Source organism: Amblyomma mixtum, chromosome 5 (genome assembly GCF_055824585.1).
Source record: "Amblyomma mixtum isolate Tamu chromosome 5, ASM5582458v1, whole genome shotgun sequence".
Lineage (NCBI taxonomy): Eukaryota > Metazoa > Arthropoda > Arachnida > Ixodida > Ixodidae > Amblyomma > Amblyomma mixtum.
The window spans coordinates 62,505,145-62,526,895 of NC_143016.1; the positions used below are offsets into that span (position 1 = coordinate 62,505,145).

Below are 21,751 nucleotides of genomic sequence, written 5' to 3' on the forward strand. Positions count from 1 at the left end.
TATGCTCTCATGCATTCGAATAACTAGAAAGAAAATGGAATAAGGCAAGCTGCTCTTTTCTTCGATGACTGCTTCAAAAACGTGGTCCACTTCAACGTCACATAGCTAGCTGTCATGACCAGTCTGCACGAGATGGAGGGTCTATTCGTATGGCGGCATGCATATTACTTATTTATACATAGCTCCCAAGACTGGGCGATGTGGCAGCACTCAGGCAGGTTTAGCAAACCGTGCCTTGATGCCCGATCTCGGACATCAAGGCTCATATGTAGCTTTCGGCCCGCTTATCTACCGGGATGGGACCTTGTTTTGTCAGTATCACCATCACTAAAAAAGATAATGTTTCTATATGTATCACATTAACGTGATAGATTTAATATACTGATATAACGTTGCATACTCCTAACACATCTTTTGAGAGATATTGCTATAACTCCACAAATTACAGTGCCGTATTGCAAAGCTGCCAACAGCACTTACTGTTTTGTACGTTTATTCGTTCCGCACAAGCATTTGCACAAGTAGCGAACGGTCGTCAAAATACTGGATTAATATTTGATCCACTTTCCCGAATATTCAATTGCTACTCGATTAAGTCTTAAAAAAGTACTATTTATATGCTCCTACTAAACACCACTCAAAAAATGAGTGGAGCACATTTTGGTCTAAGGGTTTAGTGATTTTGTGAAAAGGAAACGGCGCAGTAACTGTCTCACATCTCAGTGGACACCTGAACCGCGCCGTAAAGGAGGGAGTGAAAGACGAAAGGAAGAAAGAGGTACTGTAGTGGAGGGCTCCGGAATAATTTCGACCACATGGGGATCTTTAATGTGCACTGACACTGTACAGTGCACCAACGGCCGGGTTGGAACCCAGGTACTCCGGCTCAGTAGCCGAGCGCCCTAACCACTAAGCCACTGCAGTGATTAATTTGTCTTGGGAAAGGGAATTATTTTCTCACCACAACTGTTAAAAGGAATGCTTAAGGAGAACGCTAAGTCTAGTTTAATTGAGAGCTTAGTGCCGCAAGATCCTGCATCTCTCATTTTTGCCGAGATCACAGATCGAATAAACCAGAAAGCTATGTAAAACCAAAAGATTGTAGCGACACACTTATAGAATTCCAGTAGCTGCGCTTGGACACGTTTATACTTCCCTGGCCACAAATAGCTCGTTTCTTTCACTTGCAGTGCTATTTTGATAGGAATGGGAAGCACGGTTGAAACAGCAATGCAGCGAATGCAATTAAGTTACAAGAACGCGGAGTGTTGCTTGCTTTGCATGCCACACCGCAGGCTCCTGTGAAATTGTCGGGTGCAGCAGCTTCGGCTGCATAAGCCAAGAACGAGCTCTTAGGGTCATTCGTGCTCTTCCTGAACAGTGCGACCACTATAAGCATAAAAAGAGATAAAACTAGGCTGCATGGGAAGACAAAAAAGTGGTGTCATCTATTCATAAATATTGCAAAAAAGTCCCATTTTACTGGCGAGAAAAGCATTTTTGCATTCATTTGTTACCTCTCATTGGTCAAGAAATTTGCCGCAGGAGAGACGTCACAGAAATAACAACACAACACCGGCGATTCGTTGGGAGAGTAAAAATGGGGGGAAAAACTGCAGCCACCATTTGCGATTTTCTCAGCAATGCACTATCCTCTTTCCACAGAAGAAACACTGGTTACATTTCTGAAGGGTATTCTATCACCTTAGTACAGCTTCTTGCCTCCAATAGTCTTCCTCTAGGAATCAGCCTTCGCCTCCTACATCTCAGCGCGACTTTAGTGCATGCAGTGCAAAACAGAGGTGCTGTTCAATGAACGCTCCACACCATTAAACGTGTGACTTCAACTGAGAGCAGGTAAAAATACATTCTTCAGCCTTTGTGAGAGTAATTTCATTATGACAAAGGATGGAACACCTATGCTCTACTTGTACAGAAAACCATTTCACTTGTACGACTGTACAAAGACTGGTCCTCGCTGCAAACAAATCTGGTGTTAGTATCAAATAATGTCAGTGAAAATGGAGACAAACTGGGCTGCTGGTAAACAAGGGTGAAATTTGGTAGACATAGCAGGGCACAGTATTTCAAGTTTAACAACAAAGGACTGCAATAGCTGTGCTTGTTTTTTCTTCTACTTCCCAATCAATTACCTTTAAATTACAAAAATGACTGCTCGGACGTTCAGTACCACATAGCTAACTACGCACTCACAAACAAGGACCTGAAGGGAACACAATAAGCTCAGACTGATTTTTATTCAAAATAAAACATATTTTTGTGCCGTCCAAATTGCCATATTATGGACTACACATAGTCCAAAAACCTGCTTTCCTTTTGGTACAAGTCAATCGATGGGACACTCACATAATCACCCTCTTGCTTTTTAATAGAAAACATCTCAGCTAGTAGCTTTTGTGCCACCTGGTCATGGCTCTTCCTCAAACCTTTTATTACTGTCAGCCAATGCAAAAGCCTTTCGGCATGCGCCGCAATGCTGAAGCAAATTTGACCATGTTTTGTTACTCTATTGAAAGCTGGTGCTCTCTTGTTTATACAACGGCCTGTCTATATGCCTGTCCATACGGCCTCCTCCCTATAAGTCTATATGCAGAAGCATGGGAAATACATTCATGCAGACCTATTTACGGCTGACGGAATTTATTTACAGCTGTGTAGCCACTGTTTTTTGCACGTACAGTGTGACTAGCGATCGCAGAGTTGGCAATGTGTGGCCATGCACTCAAGCTCACTCACGACGCCAGTGATGTGCAGGCCACATGCCGTCGTTCACTGCTCGCTGTCCACACCACGCAACTAGGGATCGTAGCTTTGGCGATGTACGGGCAGCACTTTGTGCTTGAGGGTTCGGTCGCGGTTTGCCCTTACGTATCATCCGTAGTGCCGCGGGAGGTGTTCGCAACATCCAAAATTCCGTTCACTGTGCACAATGCACACCAGCCAGGGAATTTTGCGAATTCGTATCAAATGTATTCATATCGAGATTCTACTGTAATCTTAGGGTGTCCCACACTTTTGAGGACTGGCTAACCACCACAATGTGCTGGTAGTTTTTTTTCCGCCCCCCGTGCAAGTTAACCTCATGACCTAGGATCACTGTCCGAAGGGAAGAGTGCACCAGACTGTGTAAAGAACCATGTCACTCCTTTCAGCAGATGCGCAATGGGTGTGGTTTATGAAATCCCCTAACCTGTGGTAAGGTTAGGTCAGATAGGCTGTTGAATAAATTGTCGCTTGATGGAGCCACATTTTTCAATGAAGTATAAAACAGGGTCAGATTTGTCTCTACATTGAGGCGCACGCCCAAAGGCTACAAGCAACAAGCCATGGCAGTCTTTGCTGACAAAAGAAAAGTTTTGAGGTAAGCCCATGACCAAGTGGCAAGTGAGCTAGCTGGGGCGTTTTCGATAAAAAAGAAAGGAGATGATTGTGCAAGTGTGCAATCAATTAACTTGTACTAAAGGAAGATGAGGTTTCTGGACTGCGTTTAGTCCATGATGTGGAGATTTTGGAGAGTATAAAAATATATGTTGTTTCAAATACAGATCTGTTGAAAATCTCCGCTTCACGTCCTTGTTTGTGTGTAGTTAGTGGGTAGTTAGCTATGTGGGATTTCATGCTGCTTCTCTCTCGCCCATCTCTCTCTCCTCATGGCGTCCAGACTAGCCACGTCTCTCCACTTTATGCATTCACTCCGCCTCATATGACTCAGACTTGCTAACAATTCTTCCAGGCATTTTGCTTACAAGTTCTGATTCCTCAATACCAGTTAGTTTTAATGTACTGTAAAGAGCTTATTTTTCACAAACTCAACACCCTGCGAATGTGGTGAAAGTACCAGATAACAAATGATGCATGGGCACTAAATTCTGCAAAGCAGAAAAGGCAGGCACCTAGTGCTCCCCTCTTCCAAGAGGCAATTTCACATCACGGTATGATGTGCGTGAGCATCATGAATTGGAGCACGGGGAAGTGCACTGGATATGAAGTTGGACGTAAAAAGAAATGTGACGAAGCCCACGAACAAGGCATGGCTCTTTCAAGTGTACTCTGAACTCGGAGGGTGCAAAGGTGCCATGTGGAACAGATATGTTGTGGCAGGCGTTTTGGATTAAATGTCTTTCAGCAAGCGCGAGTTTGCAGTGTTGAATGCGATTAGATGCATAATGAAGACAGGAAGAACGCCCTTTCCTTAGAGACTTCGTTTCTTTTGCTGAATCATGAGTTGACATCTTTCCCCCATTTTTCGCAGCAACAATTCTTCGGGAATCGTAAGCAATTTGTGAAAAATGCAAAGATTGGGTCCCGCGAAAATAATGTTGTTTATACTTTATAGCAGGTAAGATCTCGGTATTAGAAACTAAACCAATATTCAAGCCCAGTTCCACGCAATGCTAGGAAAGGAAATAAGTGGTGACTGGAGCATGCAAAGAAAAAAAGACATGAGTAGTCATGAATCTCCCAGATCATGCCAGGTTCAGAGCACTGCACAACGTTTCATGGTCAGCTCTGCAATATTAAGGGGTGGCTCAAAAAGGCCACTTTCAGGCCCTGGAGACAGCTATGTTAGTTTGACGCAGCCTTGTCAGGTGTGAACTTTGATGACTAAATACTCACCAATCCAACTGTGCTAGAGCAGAGGGGGTGGGGATACTTTTGGTGACAGGAATCTTCTTAAGGTTAACTGCTGTATTGCAAGGATTGGTGTTGGAGAGATTGATACACTGCTGTAGACCATGTGTCAATAGCCAGTGAGGTTGTGGATGGTGTCGACTCCATGAGGTGGTATGTTGGGTCACAGGAGAGGGGAGGAAGCCTGTACTGCTATGGTGAGCATTTTGAACAGTGCAACACCGTTGGTTTGCAAACTGCATGCACGGCGAAATAAGTGCCTTATTTGCTAGAACATAATCTTTAGTTTCACATGAGTTTTTTTTTTCTTTTGTGTGTGTGCATTTCGTAATTTTAAGGAAGTTCCAGCAGCACTGTCAACTTTATAAAATCAGGTTTGAAATGCAATGCCTCTTCAACTTGCGGTGGGAAAAGATACCACAGTGGAAAACATAACAAGCCCTTGCATGCTTGCGAAATAAGATGACTACAGACGAATTGGCAACAGTAACAGCTTCATGTGTGTGTCAAATTAAGAGTCAAATGCATAACTGCCTAGAAACTGCCATATTTCGAGTAGCATGCAGTCATACTTTGAGCAGCTCTGTAACTTCAAACTCCACCTGAGTTGATACTGTAACTGTAAAGACCTCCGACAGGTAAAATATTTTCCAGAAATGTTAGTTCCGCAAAGTGATCATGGCATCTGGGTCAAGAATTGAGGTAGAGCCAAATAACAGTAATCAGCAGTTGAACAGAGAGTCAAAATTGAGGCAGAGTGCGGCGGAAAGAGCACACTTCTATGGTAGGGCATGGCTGCATTTTTGTCACAAACTGTGAACCAAACTGTGCTTAGGGGGAAGAGGCAACTCACGGGGGGGTGTTCCGAGGCGTGTCTCTTGCACTGGAGGTGGTGGGGGAGGCGGGGGCAGGGAGTGGTTGATGAACGAGAAGGGCTGGCTTTTGACCACGGTCAGGATGACATGGTCGCCTGTGTTCTTCAGCGTCGCCACAGCTTCTTCGTGGGTCACATTCTCCAGGTTCACATCGCCCACCTGCAATGCATGAGAGTAGTGAGAAATTTTAAACATACTGCAGTTGAACCGACTTGTTTCCAACTGTCATCTCTACTGGACACCTAACATGCAACCACTTACTTCAAACTGCTTTAGAAATCAGTGTTTAAAACATTCCACAGAGAAAAACAGAGTGCTGTCTACCAGTAGCAAACTTGTCATCAGTACATTCAATGCAGAGGAAACTGTAACATTTTCACTGAATCCATGTTACATCTAGTGTCCTGTACAGTTTCCTGTACAGTTTTTAATGTGTCACTGTCACTGTTAAAGGCCCCCTTACCCAGAAAATCCGGCATTGGCGTTGTGAGCAAAACACAGGGTGCTGTAGGGTGGCCCAGGTGGCCACCCGTCGGAGAAGCAACCTAGGTGGGCCACCTAGATCATGTGACCTTTTGGCGTCATCAAAACCTGCCCATCAGATTGCGAGCAAACTGACCACCATGGCAGTGTAATTAAGGGTTGAATGCGACAGGTTGCTCATACAAGCCCCACTAGTGGCAGCGCCTGCCATCGCGAGGCAGTGGCGCATCCCTTAACCACTGCACCATGGCGGAAGGAGTGGTGTGAGGACTCCCACAGATCTAAAAATCTGAAGTTGGAAACGACCAATTCCGCATGTATGCAGAATTGGTCATCACAGTATTAGTGTCATAAGCGCTATTGCATCATATCCCTAGGGCGGAGCTAAAGTGTCCCCTTCAATTTTTTTTAACATTATAAGAAAGCTGTATTGTGCAGTGCTTTTCAAAGTTTGCTTTCCCTCAGCAGCCAAGTCCAGCAAGGAGGCTTAATTAAAGGGACTGTGCAAAGAATTAAAAGCCGCTTGTAAATGTTAGAAGTGATGCTCAGAAGCATTAACACCAAGTATGAGTCTTCGGAACTGAGCCGGCAATTTATTATGAATTTTAAAACTCGTGTTTTTTAAAATTCGCGGGCCGTTTGGTGTCTTCGTAGGGACTCATTTTGAAACCAAAATCGGGAAAACAGACGTCATTAGTCCCATGAAGTCGGCAGGCCACCACACGCTGTCATTCGCTCGAGCCGCGGCAGCTACGACCTCACGGGCACACTTCCGGTAGCGGTAAAAATCGTCTGCTCGAGCCGCCGCGCGACCACCTCGGGCAAGCGCGAGCCAGAGCATTGCCTTCGCGCATATGGTTTTAATTTACCTCTGCCGCCTCTTTCTGTCGCGAGTTCGGGAGCCACTCGCAGTGCCTTTTTCGACCACCCAAGATGAATATGCCTTGCTGTATCGTCGGCTGCAAAACTAGTGACTGGCGAGGTGTTGAACTCAGGCATATTATCCCTGGCATGTGTCTGGGTCCATTCTGCTAACTAGCAAAGTAACCCGACGCGCGCCGCAATCCGAGAACGCGCAGAGACCGGAGAGACGCTGCCGACGCACGCTGCTCCTCGGGAGTGTGACAACCGGAAGTCGTAAACCGAACGTCAGCGAATGACATATTCATGGGCGGAGCCCAGTCCCGGAGCTGTTTTCTTAATTTTTTTATGGTGCCCCGTGCGTACGAGTTGAGGGGGGAGAGGAGGAGCGTGATTTTTAATCGTCTATAACTTCGTTGTTATTGATGCTAGCTCAAAAATTCTTGCGCTGGGGTGACGAGTGATGGATTGCCTATCTTTCTTCTACTTTGCGTAATCCCAATTAATTTACTGCATAGTCCCTTTAAGAAAGAATTCACAATGGGTAAAACAAGCATGCATTTCAGTGAGTGTGCCTCTGTGCATATTTTCGTTCGTGAAATAAGTGCTGTCCTTCTGAAAGCTCTTGTGGCATCCCCACCAATTCAAAGCCTTGAAGGAGCGCGAACTAAAGCTTTTCTCAGACTCCAAAAGTTTGAAACAGAGCAGATGCAATAAATGCTGCATCACAAAACCCACAAGAAGGTGAATGGCCTAAGAAATTGTGTAAACAAAGTCACTTTCCAGAAAGAAAATTACATACCTCGGCACCATGAGCGGTGGCTCACTAACACTCACACTCATGACCACTCGCACTCACTACTACTCACACACACTCACACTCATGTCCATTCACACTCGCAACCACTCACTCACACTCATGACCACTCACACTCACAACCACTCACTCAAACTCGCACTCATGACCACTCGCACTCACAACCACTCACTCGCAATCACACTCATGTCCACTCACACTCACAGCCACTCACTCACACTCGCACTCATGACAACTCACACTCACAACCACTCACTCGCACTCATGTCCACTCACAACCACTCACTCACACTCATTTCCACTCACACTCATACTCATGTCCGCTCACTCGCATTTACGTTCAGTGTACTGTTTCCTTGTTTGCTGACAACGGAGGGGATGAGAGATTTACTGGCGCGGCGACTGCCCTCGTAGCTCCCCCAACATTATCCTGAGTCGCAAAGATGTGGTGGTGAGCTGCCCAGGCTTTGTCGGGCTATTTGGCCAATTTGCACAGTTTCGATGCTCGAAGAAAGTAGTCACTCATCACGCATATTCCATGCACCGAATGCTATGCACCTGTACTCCTGCGCTTGCTGCTGAGACGATGATTGCCTGTATAGCGTCAGCAGCTGAGATGCTTAGACAAGTTTTTGAACCGTGTCCATAGGCGTGCGCAGGGTTCTCCATGAGAATGAGCCAAGTTTTAGCGCAGTGCCCCCCCCCCTCCTCCCCGCCCCCCACCCCAACCACCTCTCACCTAGGCCCCTGCCGCCAAAACGGAGAGCAAATATGAGGAATGATTATAAAACATTTATTTCCATGTGATAGAATTGCTAAATATACAGGATATTATAGAGGTGTAGTTTTTTATTTTAATCTGTAACATCGGCAGAGGAATATAGGGTATAGAGAGGATATAGCGCGGCTGATTTTTTTGACGCTCAAAATGTGAACAAGTGAGGGGCACGATTCACAATATTTCCAGCGTCTCCACAAGAGGTCTTGTCTCCACCCAGACGAAGACAGTCCTCTTGTTGAAACGTTCGCAAACACCCTGAGGCTTTCCCTCCCTTGTTCACCACGTGAGTACCGGCAGAGGAAGGCAGTCATTGCGTCGCTGAAGCATTGATGTAGCATCGCGCTTCCGGAGTAATTTCCGTTCTCTCTAGACCACAGAAACTATGACAGATTTGTTTTTTGGTTACTGTCACAGCAAAAAAGAAACTGAAAAGATTGCCTCCAAAATGACCTGGCAAGTAAACAGTTCTTAAAACGCAACATCAGAGGTCTTTGGCCGTTCAAAAACCTGCTTGGCGGTAGCACTGCACTGTAAACAATGACCGAATAGGTCCGACAGATTAAATGTATGGGGCAGACTTGGCTATTTGGGGGGAAGGGGGGGGGGGGGTGCACCTCCTTCCCTTGTGCGTGTGCCTATGACGGTGTGCAAGTAATAATAATGAGTTTGCCTTGACAATATTCTTGGATGGTGTCTAATTACCAAGATTTGGTCTTCCTTGACAATGACGTGTCCGTGACTCTGCATCAACTCATTGGAGTCAAGTGACGATTATGAATACTTTTCGCGGCATGGAAAATGGAGCGTGTTTTTCAAAAGATCGAGTGATTTCCTCACGCAAAGGAAAATGGCTGGAATGGGTCGCAAGTAGAGGATTTCCCCGCGTAATAACGATGCTAGGGGAGGTTGCCATTATCAATCCATTTACAAAACCTACTAAGCTTACTATGTGTGACCGATATGTGTACTGTACATATCTGCAGGCAGTACGTTTTCTGTATTGCCCATAATCCCTGTCTGAAGGAAGTTTTGCAAACCAACGCGGTGTTTTTGAGGCCAGTGCATGCGGAGACCACATGCGCATCCGCGTGGTAATAGGGGGTGCTTACTTTGCACCCGATTATTCTCCAACGTCGTTCTCGGAAGAATGCATATGCAGCTAACTTGTTAGCCAATTTGAGCCAATCTGAAATGATATGAGTTTACTGGGAAAAAGCGCCATCCAGAAGTTCTTGGTGGAAATCATAGTATCTGCGTCAAATGATGCCTCATGCTGTCCATGCAGATATCAGTTAGGGCAAGATTGCTGAAATCGATGCGTGCCAACAGAAGTTAATCCCCTTGCTGTACACGAAAAATGAACAAAATCGCATTTCACGAGCTCATTTCGGTTTCACTCGCCAAATGCCGAAGATTAGGCGGCACAAATGAGAACCAAGCCTCGCAACATGCAGCGGAAGCTTGTATGCAGTTGTTGACTTGTTAAGAGAAGGTAAGTGACGCCAACCAAGTAAAATACAGAAAAAACAGAAAAAACACGACGTTTCGGGACCGGCTCGGCCCCTTCTTCACGGTGTGACTGCGGGCGAGCGCAGCTTGGCTTTTTAAGCCCCTGCGTGGAGGACCTCCGGGCCAATGGCCGCAGCCCATGGACATAGGATGAGGGGAGAGTCCCCAGGGAACGATTAACATTCTCTCGTGTTTGCTGAATGTACCACGACTCGAGTAGAAGCCTCCTGCGTGGGTTAGCTTCCGTTTCCAATACAATGGTGCTGTCGAAGTCAATTGGATGGTCACACCCTTCGCAGTGCTCGGCCACGGCGCTGCGTTGACGATTCATGTGACGGATGTCCGCTTTGTGTTGGCTCATCCTTTCCGCGAAGTTCTTCGTTTCCCCTATGTACGACGCCGGGCAGACGGAACACGGAATTTTGTACACGACGCCCTGGGCCTTTTCTCTGGGCTGCCGGTTTTTTGGGCGGGGGAGAAGGTGACCAACAGAGCTGGTCGGTTTGTGCGTTGCCAGCACCCCTTCTGCCAGCACCAGAGTTGCCAGATGCCGCCGAGCAAATAAGCAAATAACCACCCCAAAACAAGCCCAAAAAAAGCGGCGCGACTTTTGCTAAGAAGCCCAAAAGAAGCGGACGATAACAAACTTTCTCATTCTTGAAAATCGTTTAATTATAGTATCCAAAAATCGCAGAAATACGAAGGGAAGGTGATCAAATTACTTTATTTTGAACAGCGACGATATCCACGAGAATGATCGAACACTCATGTACTTTTTAACATTGTCCCCACGGTAGCCTGCACCCTGTTCATTGCGCGTTTGCCAGTATACATGAATGAAGTTTCTTGTTGACTCCTTCCAACGTATGTTTAATTTCACGGCTCAACTACACACAGTCATCGTCGGTAGTGTTCGACCCATCAGGAAAATCCTCCGCATCCACATCGGAACCATACATGTTTTTAGAGTTGAATAGCTGCAACATTTCTAATGTCGGTTGAAAGTCCCAGCAGCAAACACCTCAAAACTCGTTTGCCATATTTCGGGCACTTCGAAGCCAATTTGCACAAACACCGGCAACACACTACGACATAGACAACCACGAGTGCTGGCAAGGCGTCAAATTATTGATGAATGGAGAGGGACTGTTTCGTACTTTGTGACTACTGCTACTATCGCGTATATTTAACGACAAACGCGTGTGATTGGCATTAAAATAACAATATTTGCAGGAACAGTGCAAGTAAGCCCCAAAAAACGCGACAAGCGGCTGTAAAAATTTACAAGCGACTCGGTGAAAAAAGAAGCCCAAATTCACTTATATTAAGCGGAACTGGCAACCCTGGCCAGCACCCTAACAAGACAGACTTCTGTCGAATGTTTTCTTTTGAGTTGTTGCCTTGCCAAGGCAGCCCCCACCTGCTCATATTGCCAACGGCGTAGTTCTGCTTACATGACGCTGACGGGAGCCTATTCATGACCAAAGAAAAAACATGTTTTTTTGGACTACGGGAAGAGCGTGGAGGAGCTTAATATTCAACTTTTTCCTGTGCTGCGAGAACAGTCCAGAGTCGCATATGTCGGCACCCTTCGAACTGTTTGTGAAAAGTTCCTGTCCCCCCTTCCGCCCGCCGCCCTCAGTTTTCTGTTCTCTTCTGGTCACATTTTCGGCTGTGGCGTCGTATGTTTTTTTCTTCAGTGCCTTAGCAGCACTCGCTTGCACGATACCTTTAAGCGAAACGAAAACTGTCGTCCTAGCTCGCGTGTACTGCTTTTCTTCTTTATTTTTTTTTCTCGAGTGAAACGGTGACAATACTCAGACACATTCTATTTTTTATCCCTTTCCCGAGTACATAAAAATTAATTTCGACCTGTACGTCCAACCAATCAAAAAAGGTCCGGCTATTTGGTTGCCACCTCATATCCACTGCCGAAAATCGCCGCAACGTTTCATCACAGTTGAGTTCCCCTCTCAATCTTGTAGAGGTAAATTACGTTGATGATGATTATTGAAGGGTGCTTGACGTCTTGCAGATTCGATATTGCTCGATCACGTTGCCAGAGGACACTTCTGGAGAGATTAACTTTTTATTACCAATTAATAAAACAAAGAAAGATACAAGCAAGGAGAAAACTTGTTTACATTTGACTGACCAGTAGCTTTACGTGACGAAACCAGCCCTCGGTCCCGCCCAAACACTTGATTTTAAACCCTATGACCCTGCCGTCGGTGGAGACAGTAACCAATCAGGTAACTCCACAAACATCAACCCAATAAATCATTGGGGAAAGGAAAACGTCGCCAATCAACAACTGTAAAAGGACAACACAGCCAATCAGTTATTTTGGAAAAAAGATAACTCACCTCCACAAACACTGCCCAAATATGTACATTTTCCACCATCAAGATTTCGGAGGTTTCTCCCTTCGTCCCGCGAGATCCGCAAACATTCTCGATTTCCTGCGGTGCAGGTTGTTTCAACCTCTGGTAAACTCAGGTTCGGGGAAAGTCACCTCAAGGCCCATCTGTTGAGTACCGTCACTTACAAACTGTCTTCAAGCCTGTAGCTAGCGTGGCAATGTCCTGTTGACCGCGCCTCAAGTTGTCAACGCGTGCTGCCATAGACATGAGACAAAAGCTACACGACGAGGATCCGCCTTTCCGCAAGAACGTGCACAGTGGGATGCGACCTGACGTATATGTTCCCGGAGGGTGTTTGACCTTTCCCTTATTATCGGAATACGTCGCTATCCCGCTCCCCTTATACCGCTGGGCAGCCAATGTGACTCATCCCCCTCCCTGCAGTTGTGCGGAGGGCAGAAAAAAAAAACTCAGTGGACATTCCTTTATCGCGAACCCGGACGCGACAAACAATGCACAGGACCGCGAACTTCATTACCACTATCAGCACGAAACAATAATTTCTGGCGCAAATTAAAACATAAAATATTGCCGTTTTGGGTATCTCCTTGGGCGTCAAAGATATTAATTACCATGCCTGATGCTATGCACACAAAAAAAAATAAATTATAAAAGCCACATGCTTGATTTCCGACGCTGGGCCCTTTAAGTACATGATAGAAACAAGAATCCTCTGGCGTTACCGAAAAGCGCACTTGGTTTTCGCGTCGTTTCCGGGCTTGAGCCGGGTTTGTGCAGTTCAAGACCTGGTATAAAGGAGGTCGGGTTACCGCATGGGTTAGAGCCTATGAACAAATTACGGCCAGAGGAGAGCTCTGCAATGCGCACACCTGGGCAAAGTCCACTGCAGCACCCGAGGTCCCAACTTACGGTAGTTATTGCCGAGCAGCGGACAGTCGTTGTTTCAGCAGTAAGCATTTTAACTCATATGTATACAAGATCGAGCCATGCGGGGAGCGTGGCAAGAGACATATATCTATATTTTCAGGACTAGCAACGCGAAATTCGATAAAGGGTCTCAAAAAACTTGTAGCGGCTCATTGCATCCGCGAAGGGCCTGCGCCCGTGCCAACGGTGAACTACAAAAGCAACGAAAGATTGCCGTTCCCGTGCCAGCGGAATCCTTTCGTTCGGTTGTCCAAAGACACCGGCATGAGTCCTTATGCTGCCTCGAGCGCCTTCAGTAGTGAATATTTTCTTCCCCGCAGCTGTCAACAACATGGAAATAGCTAAGCGGGTATCAGCGTCACGAAACATGGGCGACCGACTTCGCTGTCGCTTCCACCCACCACTCACATCCACTCATTGCCACTCACATCCACTCATTGCCACTCACAACCACTCATTGTCACTCATATCCACTCATATCCACTCACAACCACTCATTGCCACTCACGCCCACTCACATCCATTCATCAATCATACCCACTCACCTCTACTCACGCTCACATCCACTCAATCGCATTCGCACTCATGTCCACTCACACTCACGTCCACTCACACTCACACTTATGACCACCCCCACTCACATCCACTCACACTCACGACCATTCACTCACACTCATGACAACCCACACTCATATCCACTCACTCGCACTCACACTCACGTCCACTCGCACTCACGACCACTCACTCGCACTCACACTCAGACCACCCACACTCACATCCCCTCACTCGCACTCACACTCTTGGTTACCGACACTCATATCCACTCACTCGCACTCACACTCACGTCCACTCGCACTCACGACCACTCACTCACACTCACAGACGTGAGTGTGAGTGTGAGTGAGGCGATATGAGTGCACTCATGAGTGAGTGTGCCGACCTATGGAAAATTAGGAACATGCAGGAAAGACCATGCCCGAGTTGCCCAATATATTCTTTACCTCCACCTCCGTGCTCTTCATGCTGGTCTTTATTTTTGTATGCAGGTGATAGAAGCAATAGCCCATATACCAGTCTTTAACTGCAAGTGCTATTTCCGTTACAAACATACAATTTCAGCCTGCTGATCTATGCTCTCTTTAGTCTAATTCTCAATGAACATTAATTTTCAGCTTTGAATCAAATATAGTAAGCTTCTAATAGCCCCATGAGTACAGAAACATGCAACATCGCCACAGCTTGCTCACATTTGAGATTTGTTGATAGAATGAAAAACATTTATTGCTCCAAAGGAGGTGAAGATTCTCAGTCTTCATGGTTGGCACCTCTGGTCCAGGGTGCAAGTGGTGTCTGCTGTCTGGCGAACTCGTTCGACCTGTGGGAGCTGATCATCGACTTCAAGGCTGGACAACACAGCCTCCCAGTGTTCCGTGTTGGGATTCGTTATGCTTGCTACTGTCGTTTTCTTTTGGTAGGAGCACGTGTGGTGTGATGGGGGGTGTGTCTCCTCGCACAGGGGACATGTCTCCTGGTGAACATGGTGGATTTTACTTAGTATGTGTAGGTTAGGGCATGCGTCTGCCTACAGCTGTCTGCAGGCCACTGACTGCTCCCTGCTTTTGTGTAAAGGTGGATATTGTCTCTTTGCAATCCTGTAGTGTTCTAGTATGCCCCTGCCGGTTTGAGGGACATTCCTGGCTGTCTCCGCTTCATCCCAAGCTCCGCCCTTCCTCGTTGGTACAGTGGCGAGTATCCCTGCTTATCACATTGGAGATGTTCCTTCCGGTAAGTGTACAGTATACTGTGGCTACAGGCCTAAACTGAAGCACTATGATGACTCTTAATGGTAACGTAGCTCTGGTACAAATTTATCCTTATTAATCACCCAACATGACTACCACTGGTATTACTGCACACACTGCTTATCACGTGCTACCACATAGTACCATACATGTTCTTTCTTCAAGTCATTTGGGCGAGCACTGACCAGGTTTTACCCACCATTACCTCTCAGATTTGACGGCAGACAGGAGACTACTGCCTGGCAGCGCTATATACACCAACAGACGCCACAATCTAGAGGAGAAATGTGCGGGCCTGTACACTCGACCATCATGTTACACAGTCCAGGGTTGCCTGCACGGGCCTGCCGTGCAACTGAGGCCAAGTGAATAACCTACGCAGCATAAATGCTTCTCCTGTCAAAATGGATTGGTAATTCGGAATGAAATTTCACAGAAAGGTGGCATTTCACAGCAGGTATTACTCAAAACCAAGATCGGTCGTATTGAAGGTCTCACATTTTCAAACAATGAGATGCAAGTGTTGACCAGCCAGTTAGTTACTGCTGCATAATGAGGCATGGTGGCAAACCAGTTAAGACCATGTTTGTGCTCACAACGAACATGGCAGTGTGATTATAAGCGGCTGCTGACTTGAGTGCACTGCAATCTTTCATGTTTTTCATGATAAGCTTGCACCACTAACTACCTCCAAACACGAATGAACAGCCACTAACAGTGACTGTAAACAAAAGAGACCAAACTGGATCGATTGGCTGCAATGTGTCATGACCATAACGCCGTTCACAGGAGCTGTAAGCAAGTGGTGTTCATGTCTTTTTGACTCTTGTGATTGCGATAAATAATGTTGCAAGCTGACAAACAGTTGTGACTGTGCTGAGCTTGAGAGAATGGTCTAGTAGTGTGCGATGTCTTCTGTGCTATTCTTGCTGCACCAAAGTCCCAATGCCTAAGCATTCCTTCATTGCACTTCTCCTCGCAGCAGTGACAAGCAACCCTGCTGACGTTCACACAATATGATCATCTCAGTGCAGAGCTGTTCATGCCAATTTCATTCAAAATAAATTAAAATATGGCCATGGAAAAAAGTATACAATGCATACAGGAAACAGCTTTGGATTTTCAGATGTAGATAGTGCTCTCCTTGTTCAGACAACAAATTTTACTGTTACGGTCTGGCGTTGCTGTGGAAGACAAACCATTCCACTCGTCTTGGTCAACTATTTGCATTGGTGGCACCACAACCATTAAAGGCACAGACCAGCTCTGGCGTCATAACAAGTTAACTTGCTCTTTCTGACATTTTGGTCCTGTGTTACAACATGAGAACAATGCAATGCACATTTGGGTGCAGTGGCGCAAAAGTGAAACAGCACATGAGGAGAGTATACTCACTGCAACCAGCTTGTCGCCCACTTCGAGCCGTCGGTCAAGATGCGCTGCACCGCCCTCCATGACCTTGGTGACATAGATGCCGTTGTCGCCGGGCACGTGCTGGTTGCCAATGCCGCCAGCAATGCTGAAGCCCAGGCCCTTGTTGCCCTTGAGCAGTTCAATCTCCACCACCTGTGGAGGCGTGTGCTGCTGCTGCTGGCTGGCCCCTGCCGGATACCGCTGGCGCTTCACCAGCTGCACAGAGAGAAAGGGCGAGGTCAACAAGTTGTGACCGCTGAACTGCACGTGGAAGATGGTTTTACCACTGCTGCGAGCTTGTGTAGCACTCACCTGAGAGATTACTTTAATTACGTTGTGTTTACGGCACTTACTGAGACCATCATGCATCAAAGTGTACAGCTCTACCCCTAACGTTTGTCAAATTTACTTCGTGGCAATATTCCTCTGAACTCATGATAAATAAAAGTAAAGTGCAGTGTGCAGATATGCCCATAAAATCATCTGCCTTTCCGGTCTGTACAGATGAGGAAAGACTACAGAACAGCATGAAATACATAAGCATAAAAGTAAAAGAGGATCTGCAATAGCGAAACGTGCACTTGAATATCTTACTGCTTTTGGCTGTTTGCCCCAGTAATAACAATGGCCTACAATGAAATTCTCGTATGCAAAGCATCCCAGCTGAAAAAGTCCATTAGGTTCCAGATGGAATTTTTCCAATTGGATTAGATCGAATTTGTTCTAGTTTATACCACTTGGTATTACATTTGGATTTAATGAAAATTTTCTAGCATTTGCGACTTTGAGGCTTACTGAATCCAAGTTAACGCAGCACATTTGAGATAGAAAAGCTCATCCGGTGCCTTCCTGCAGCACACAAAACTACAAGTGAAACTGTACTTATCTGATCTTATCCTTGTGTGAAACTCAGTCACAAAATATAATATGGAATTATACCAGTAGATTTAGGTGCCTGAAAATCATCACACTACTGTAATTGCCCTAAAAAATGTATATATATATTCTTGAGACAGTTTGGCTGTGCCTTTGTTTCTGCATACCATACTCCAGGGTAGATATCAGCAGACAGGTACAGCACTATCAGCATACCTACTTGAGACAGTGGTGCAAGCAAGGCTGAGCAATCATTCCTCTGCTGACTCAACAACACTCAAGCTTGTCGTCCTCTGCTTTCAGGAGTTGCCCTCTTCACTACGCCTCCTTATGTGTGTGTGTGACCAGATTCATTTCCGGAGGGGATTCATATATCATTGCTCCTTCAATGCATGCTGCTTACAGGCTCAGTGTATAGCAAAAAAAAGCCACAAGTAGACCATGTGCAGCTTTATCAAGAAATAATGTAATGTGAATAAATCATGTATTCATTGCCCCTAGCTGATGGTCAAAATTATTTAATGAAGCATTGCCATTAATTCCAACAAGAACTCTCCATTCTAACAATATTCCCAGAGAAGAACTGCCATCAACCAAAGATATCCCAAATGTGTACCTTACAAAGAACAACATAAATCTCTCTCCAACAAAATTCTTCCCTTTAACGCTTGTGATTTCTTTAGACAATTTCACATGCATTACAAACCTCTAGAGCAAATGCCATATAAAGCCCTGATAGCTGAAACCTCAAAGGCATAACAAGTCTCAATACCAAACAGGTCTATCTAGATGCCTAGCTTAGTGCACTAAGCTAGGCATCTAGATAGACCTGCCTATCTATCGAAAGAGAATACCAGCAATGGCAATTTCACCCCCCACAAAAAAGCAGTTTACTAAGAGGAAAAATAACATAAAAGTCAATTTAGTGTTCACAGGATTATTTTACCATATGCTTTTTCTGCACTATGAGGGAGTTGCTATTTCTCTGAAACAGTTCACATGCCTCTGCCACTGTACTTTATTTTTTTCTTTGCACTATGAAGAAGTGCAAAAAAAAAAAGAAAGTACAGTGGCAGAGCCATGTGAACTGTATCAGAGAAATAGCAACATTTTGAGTACCAGAAAGTAACATACTTAGTGGTTTGGCATGGTTTTTACCATCGTGAAGAATGACTGATGAAGTGCAAAAAACACAAATGCAACAAAATTGGAAATAAATAAAAGAAAACCAACACAGTTACTTAAGAACGCTAGTGAATCACTCAAAAGCAGATATAAAAATTAAAAACCAAGCATAATATTCAAATGGAAACACTCACCGTACCTTTATGAAACAAAGGAACAATGCAGTTCAGTGTAATTAGGCGGCCGGCATCAAGACTACAGGCTGCACCACTACAGTGCCACATAAGCCCACTCACCAAATGAACTGAGTTCCCTGCTCGCTTGAGAGCTTCAACCGCTATGGAATGTGGGACATCTATGAGGTCAACATCATTGACCCGAAGGATGATGTCGTTGACTCTGTAAAGAAAAAAAAAAGTTTTGAGAAAAGTTTTTTTCTCAACAGTACGCATATGTGTGGTTGCAGTTTTAAAAATATTGTTCTGGAACGATGGAATGCCACATAGGATGATGTATTTCAATACATTTTAAAATTTATCTACACATTACATCTTTTGAGCAGTTCTATAACAATATATAACAGTTCTAAAACCCCCTGTGCTCCTTGGTTTCTGTGGCTGTTGGCTTCTCTCATATTTATAACGAGCCCCTCATTCCCCTTCCCTTGTTTGCTTAATTGCTTAGCGAGGGCCTCGGTTCTGGCAGCCTTGACACCATAGGAAGCATAAGAGGGTTCTCACGCAGCTTCCACCCTTGCCGTTCGATGGCATTCTACGTCACACCAGCGGTAACTCAGGACGTTCCACGTCTGCCGCTTACGAACGTGGGTGGCGCTGATGAACACTCTCAAGGTTAGGTTATTTGTAAACATAAATACCCCCGAAAGCAGAAGGTTTGACAGCCGTCGCCGTAGCTCAGAGGTAGAGCACCGGACGCGTAATTCGGAGGTCGTGGGTTCTTATCCCACCGGCGGCATGTGGTTGTTTTTTCTTCTGCTTTTCTAATCAATTAGCTTTAAGCGACAACATATTCAGTAATATTCTTACTTGATCAACACCACAAAAGAAATAAATTAATTAAAAAAAAAACCCCTGTGCTCCTTGGTTTCTGTGGCTGTTGGCTTCTCTCATATTTATAACGAGCCCCTCATTCCCCTTCCCTTGTTTGCTTAATATCCATGACAGTTCTACGAACCACACACTTACACCAGTTTAAATCATTTCTTTAATGAAGGTGTGGTGACGTCTGCTGCATGACTGAGAATGAAACGCTTCAGATGTTGGTAGAGTATGGCACCTAGCAGTACATGTTCTAAGCAAGACGAGGCATACAAGAGAGTTAAAGAAGTTTTTGCGCCAACTATGTAGAGACATAATTTTTTCAAATATGCATTACAGTGTGCTCCTAAATTTCAAGGCATGTTTAAAGCTAACCAACATATCATCTAATATTATAGTGGGCAACATTCCACTCAAGCCAGTTTGTTCTTACAAGATAAAAATTTTGTGACTTTCATGGTACAATAAACTATCTTGATATAATGCAAACGTTAAGCAATTCCATTCCACCAAGAACTGCAAACAGCAGCACTCTTCACGGTGCTTTTCCTTTCTGGCAGATGTATAACTGTTGTCGCACAGTTCATAATTACAATGAAATGAAATCTCATTGCTTTAGTTCTGTGTGAACAATTTAGCATTTCCAAGTAATGTTACACAGTTCAGTTGCTGACACCTTTACTGAACCTATCTCAAAAATATTACCACATAACCGACACGAAAAGCACCTAAATCAGCTGTTGTAGCAATGACAGGTACACAGACAATCTCCCTGCATTATCTAGCACACATGTTGCTGTTACGTGAATTACAATGAGTTGGTTATTTCACCACACAAGAATGAAAATTCCAATCAAGAGCAACATGCAATACATTATGAAGATGCCGATACTTTCTCTGAGTGCATTTTGCTGAAAGTAAAAAACCAATCTTAAACAAACAAACAAAAAAAACGGACCCTGTTTCTCAGTTGTTCTAAAGAGCAAGCTTACAGTTAGGGTTGCCCTGCCTGCGGCAACGGTAACGAACGCCATGCTGCTTTAGGCGACCAGCCATGGCAATGCTTGGCTGAGTGGGAGCAGCTGTTCGCTACACTGTGTGTGTTATTTTGAAGTTTTTTGCAATGAGGATGCTTGCTTTTAGAAGAATATTGATCTCGCATGGTTCTCTCGGCTACTGGAAACCTGATCTGGTGCTGCTGTTGCTGGCACAGAGTATCTTTACGCACAACAAATCTGTGTTGGCCAAAAACAAGCACTTATTGTAAATAAACAACACAAGGGAAAGCAAGATGCCCACAGTGTTGAAATATGAGAGCAGAAATCGAGTCATGACATGCTGGTCGTACCTGGCAGCTTTTCGCGCGGTGCAAGAGATACAAATCAACAACATGAATGCATGTAAACAACTTACTTATTCTTTTCATGCAAATTCTTGCCCCTAAATTTGTTGAATACCTAGTCAGCAGACAGGCAGTTATATACATGGATTGTGTTTTTGCTACGTAATGCTTCCTGCTCTGATATACAAGCTAAAGTGACGAACGAATCGTCTGCCGAGGAGTAGTGGTCACTTGTGGGATTGAAACAAAATCTGCATACGACTTCCTTTGTAGGTTCCTTGCTTCCTTCCTTTGAACAGTTTGTAGGGTGGATACTGTAGAGTATAGCTGCTGAAAGATTTAAAATATGCAAACCTAATTTCTTACATTTTATTATATATCATGTCACTGCTATTTCATATGTAGCACATTATAGGATATTTTATATCTACTCTCATTAAACAACATAAGAGTTGTGAAAATGAATTCCAAGTTCTTCAGATTTTGCCTATGAAAATTTTCATGAAAAGTGAAGGCCTAATCGAACTTTTGCTCCTACCAGTCACTGGATTCAATCTTTTTGCAAAAAATTCCAAGCCAATCAGCCTAACAGTTGCACAACAACAGTGCTTCCATGTTCCTCATAAATCTGCACAAGAAAGAAAGTTTAGCCCCAGCGAAAGCTTCCTTCAGCAGTATCTATGGCCCAGTTGTATGTGTTTGGGAGAATCCTAGTTTCAAGGTGGGGCAGGTTTAAAGTAAGAGATTATTTGCTGGTTAGCACTCACTAACGCTATTCTCCCTTTGAGTTGTTCATCAATTTGATCTCACCCTGCCATCTGCTAGCTGTCCTGATTAGCTTAGAT

At 44.9% G+C, this 21,751-nt stretch overlaps 1 protein-coding gene across 19 annotated transcripts in view; it reads right to left on the reverse strand.

Annotated features, from left to right (window-relative positions):
• dlg1 (MAGUK family member discs large 1) overlaps window positions 1–21,751 on the reverse strand; it is a 559,794-nt gene that overhangs the window by 120,819 nt on the left and 417,224 nt on the right. For all 19 annotated transcript variants that reach the window (XM_089544710.1, XM_089544718.1, XM_089544717.1 and 16 more), the window contains 3 exons: window positions 18,803–18,905; window positions 16,488–16,721; window positions 5,507–5,687 (listed from right to left, as the gene is read on the reverse strand). In XM_089544710.1, coding sequence (XP_089400836.1) covers window positions 5,507–5,687; window positions 16,488–16,721; window positions 18,803–18,905 — 518 coding nt within the window. The remainder of the gene's footprint in view (window positions 1–5,506; window positions 5,688–16,487; window positions 16,722–18,802; window positions 18,906–21,751) is intronic.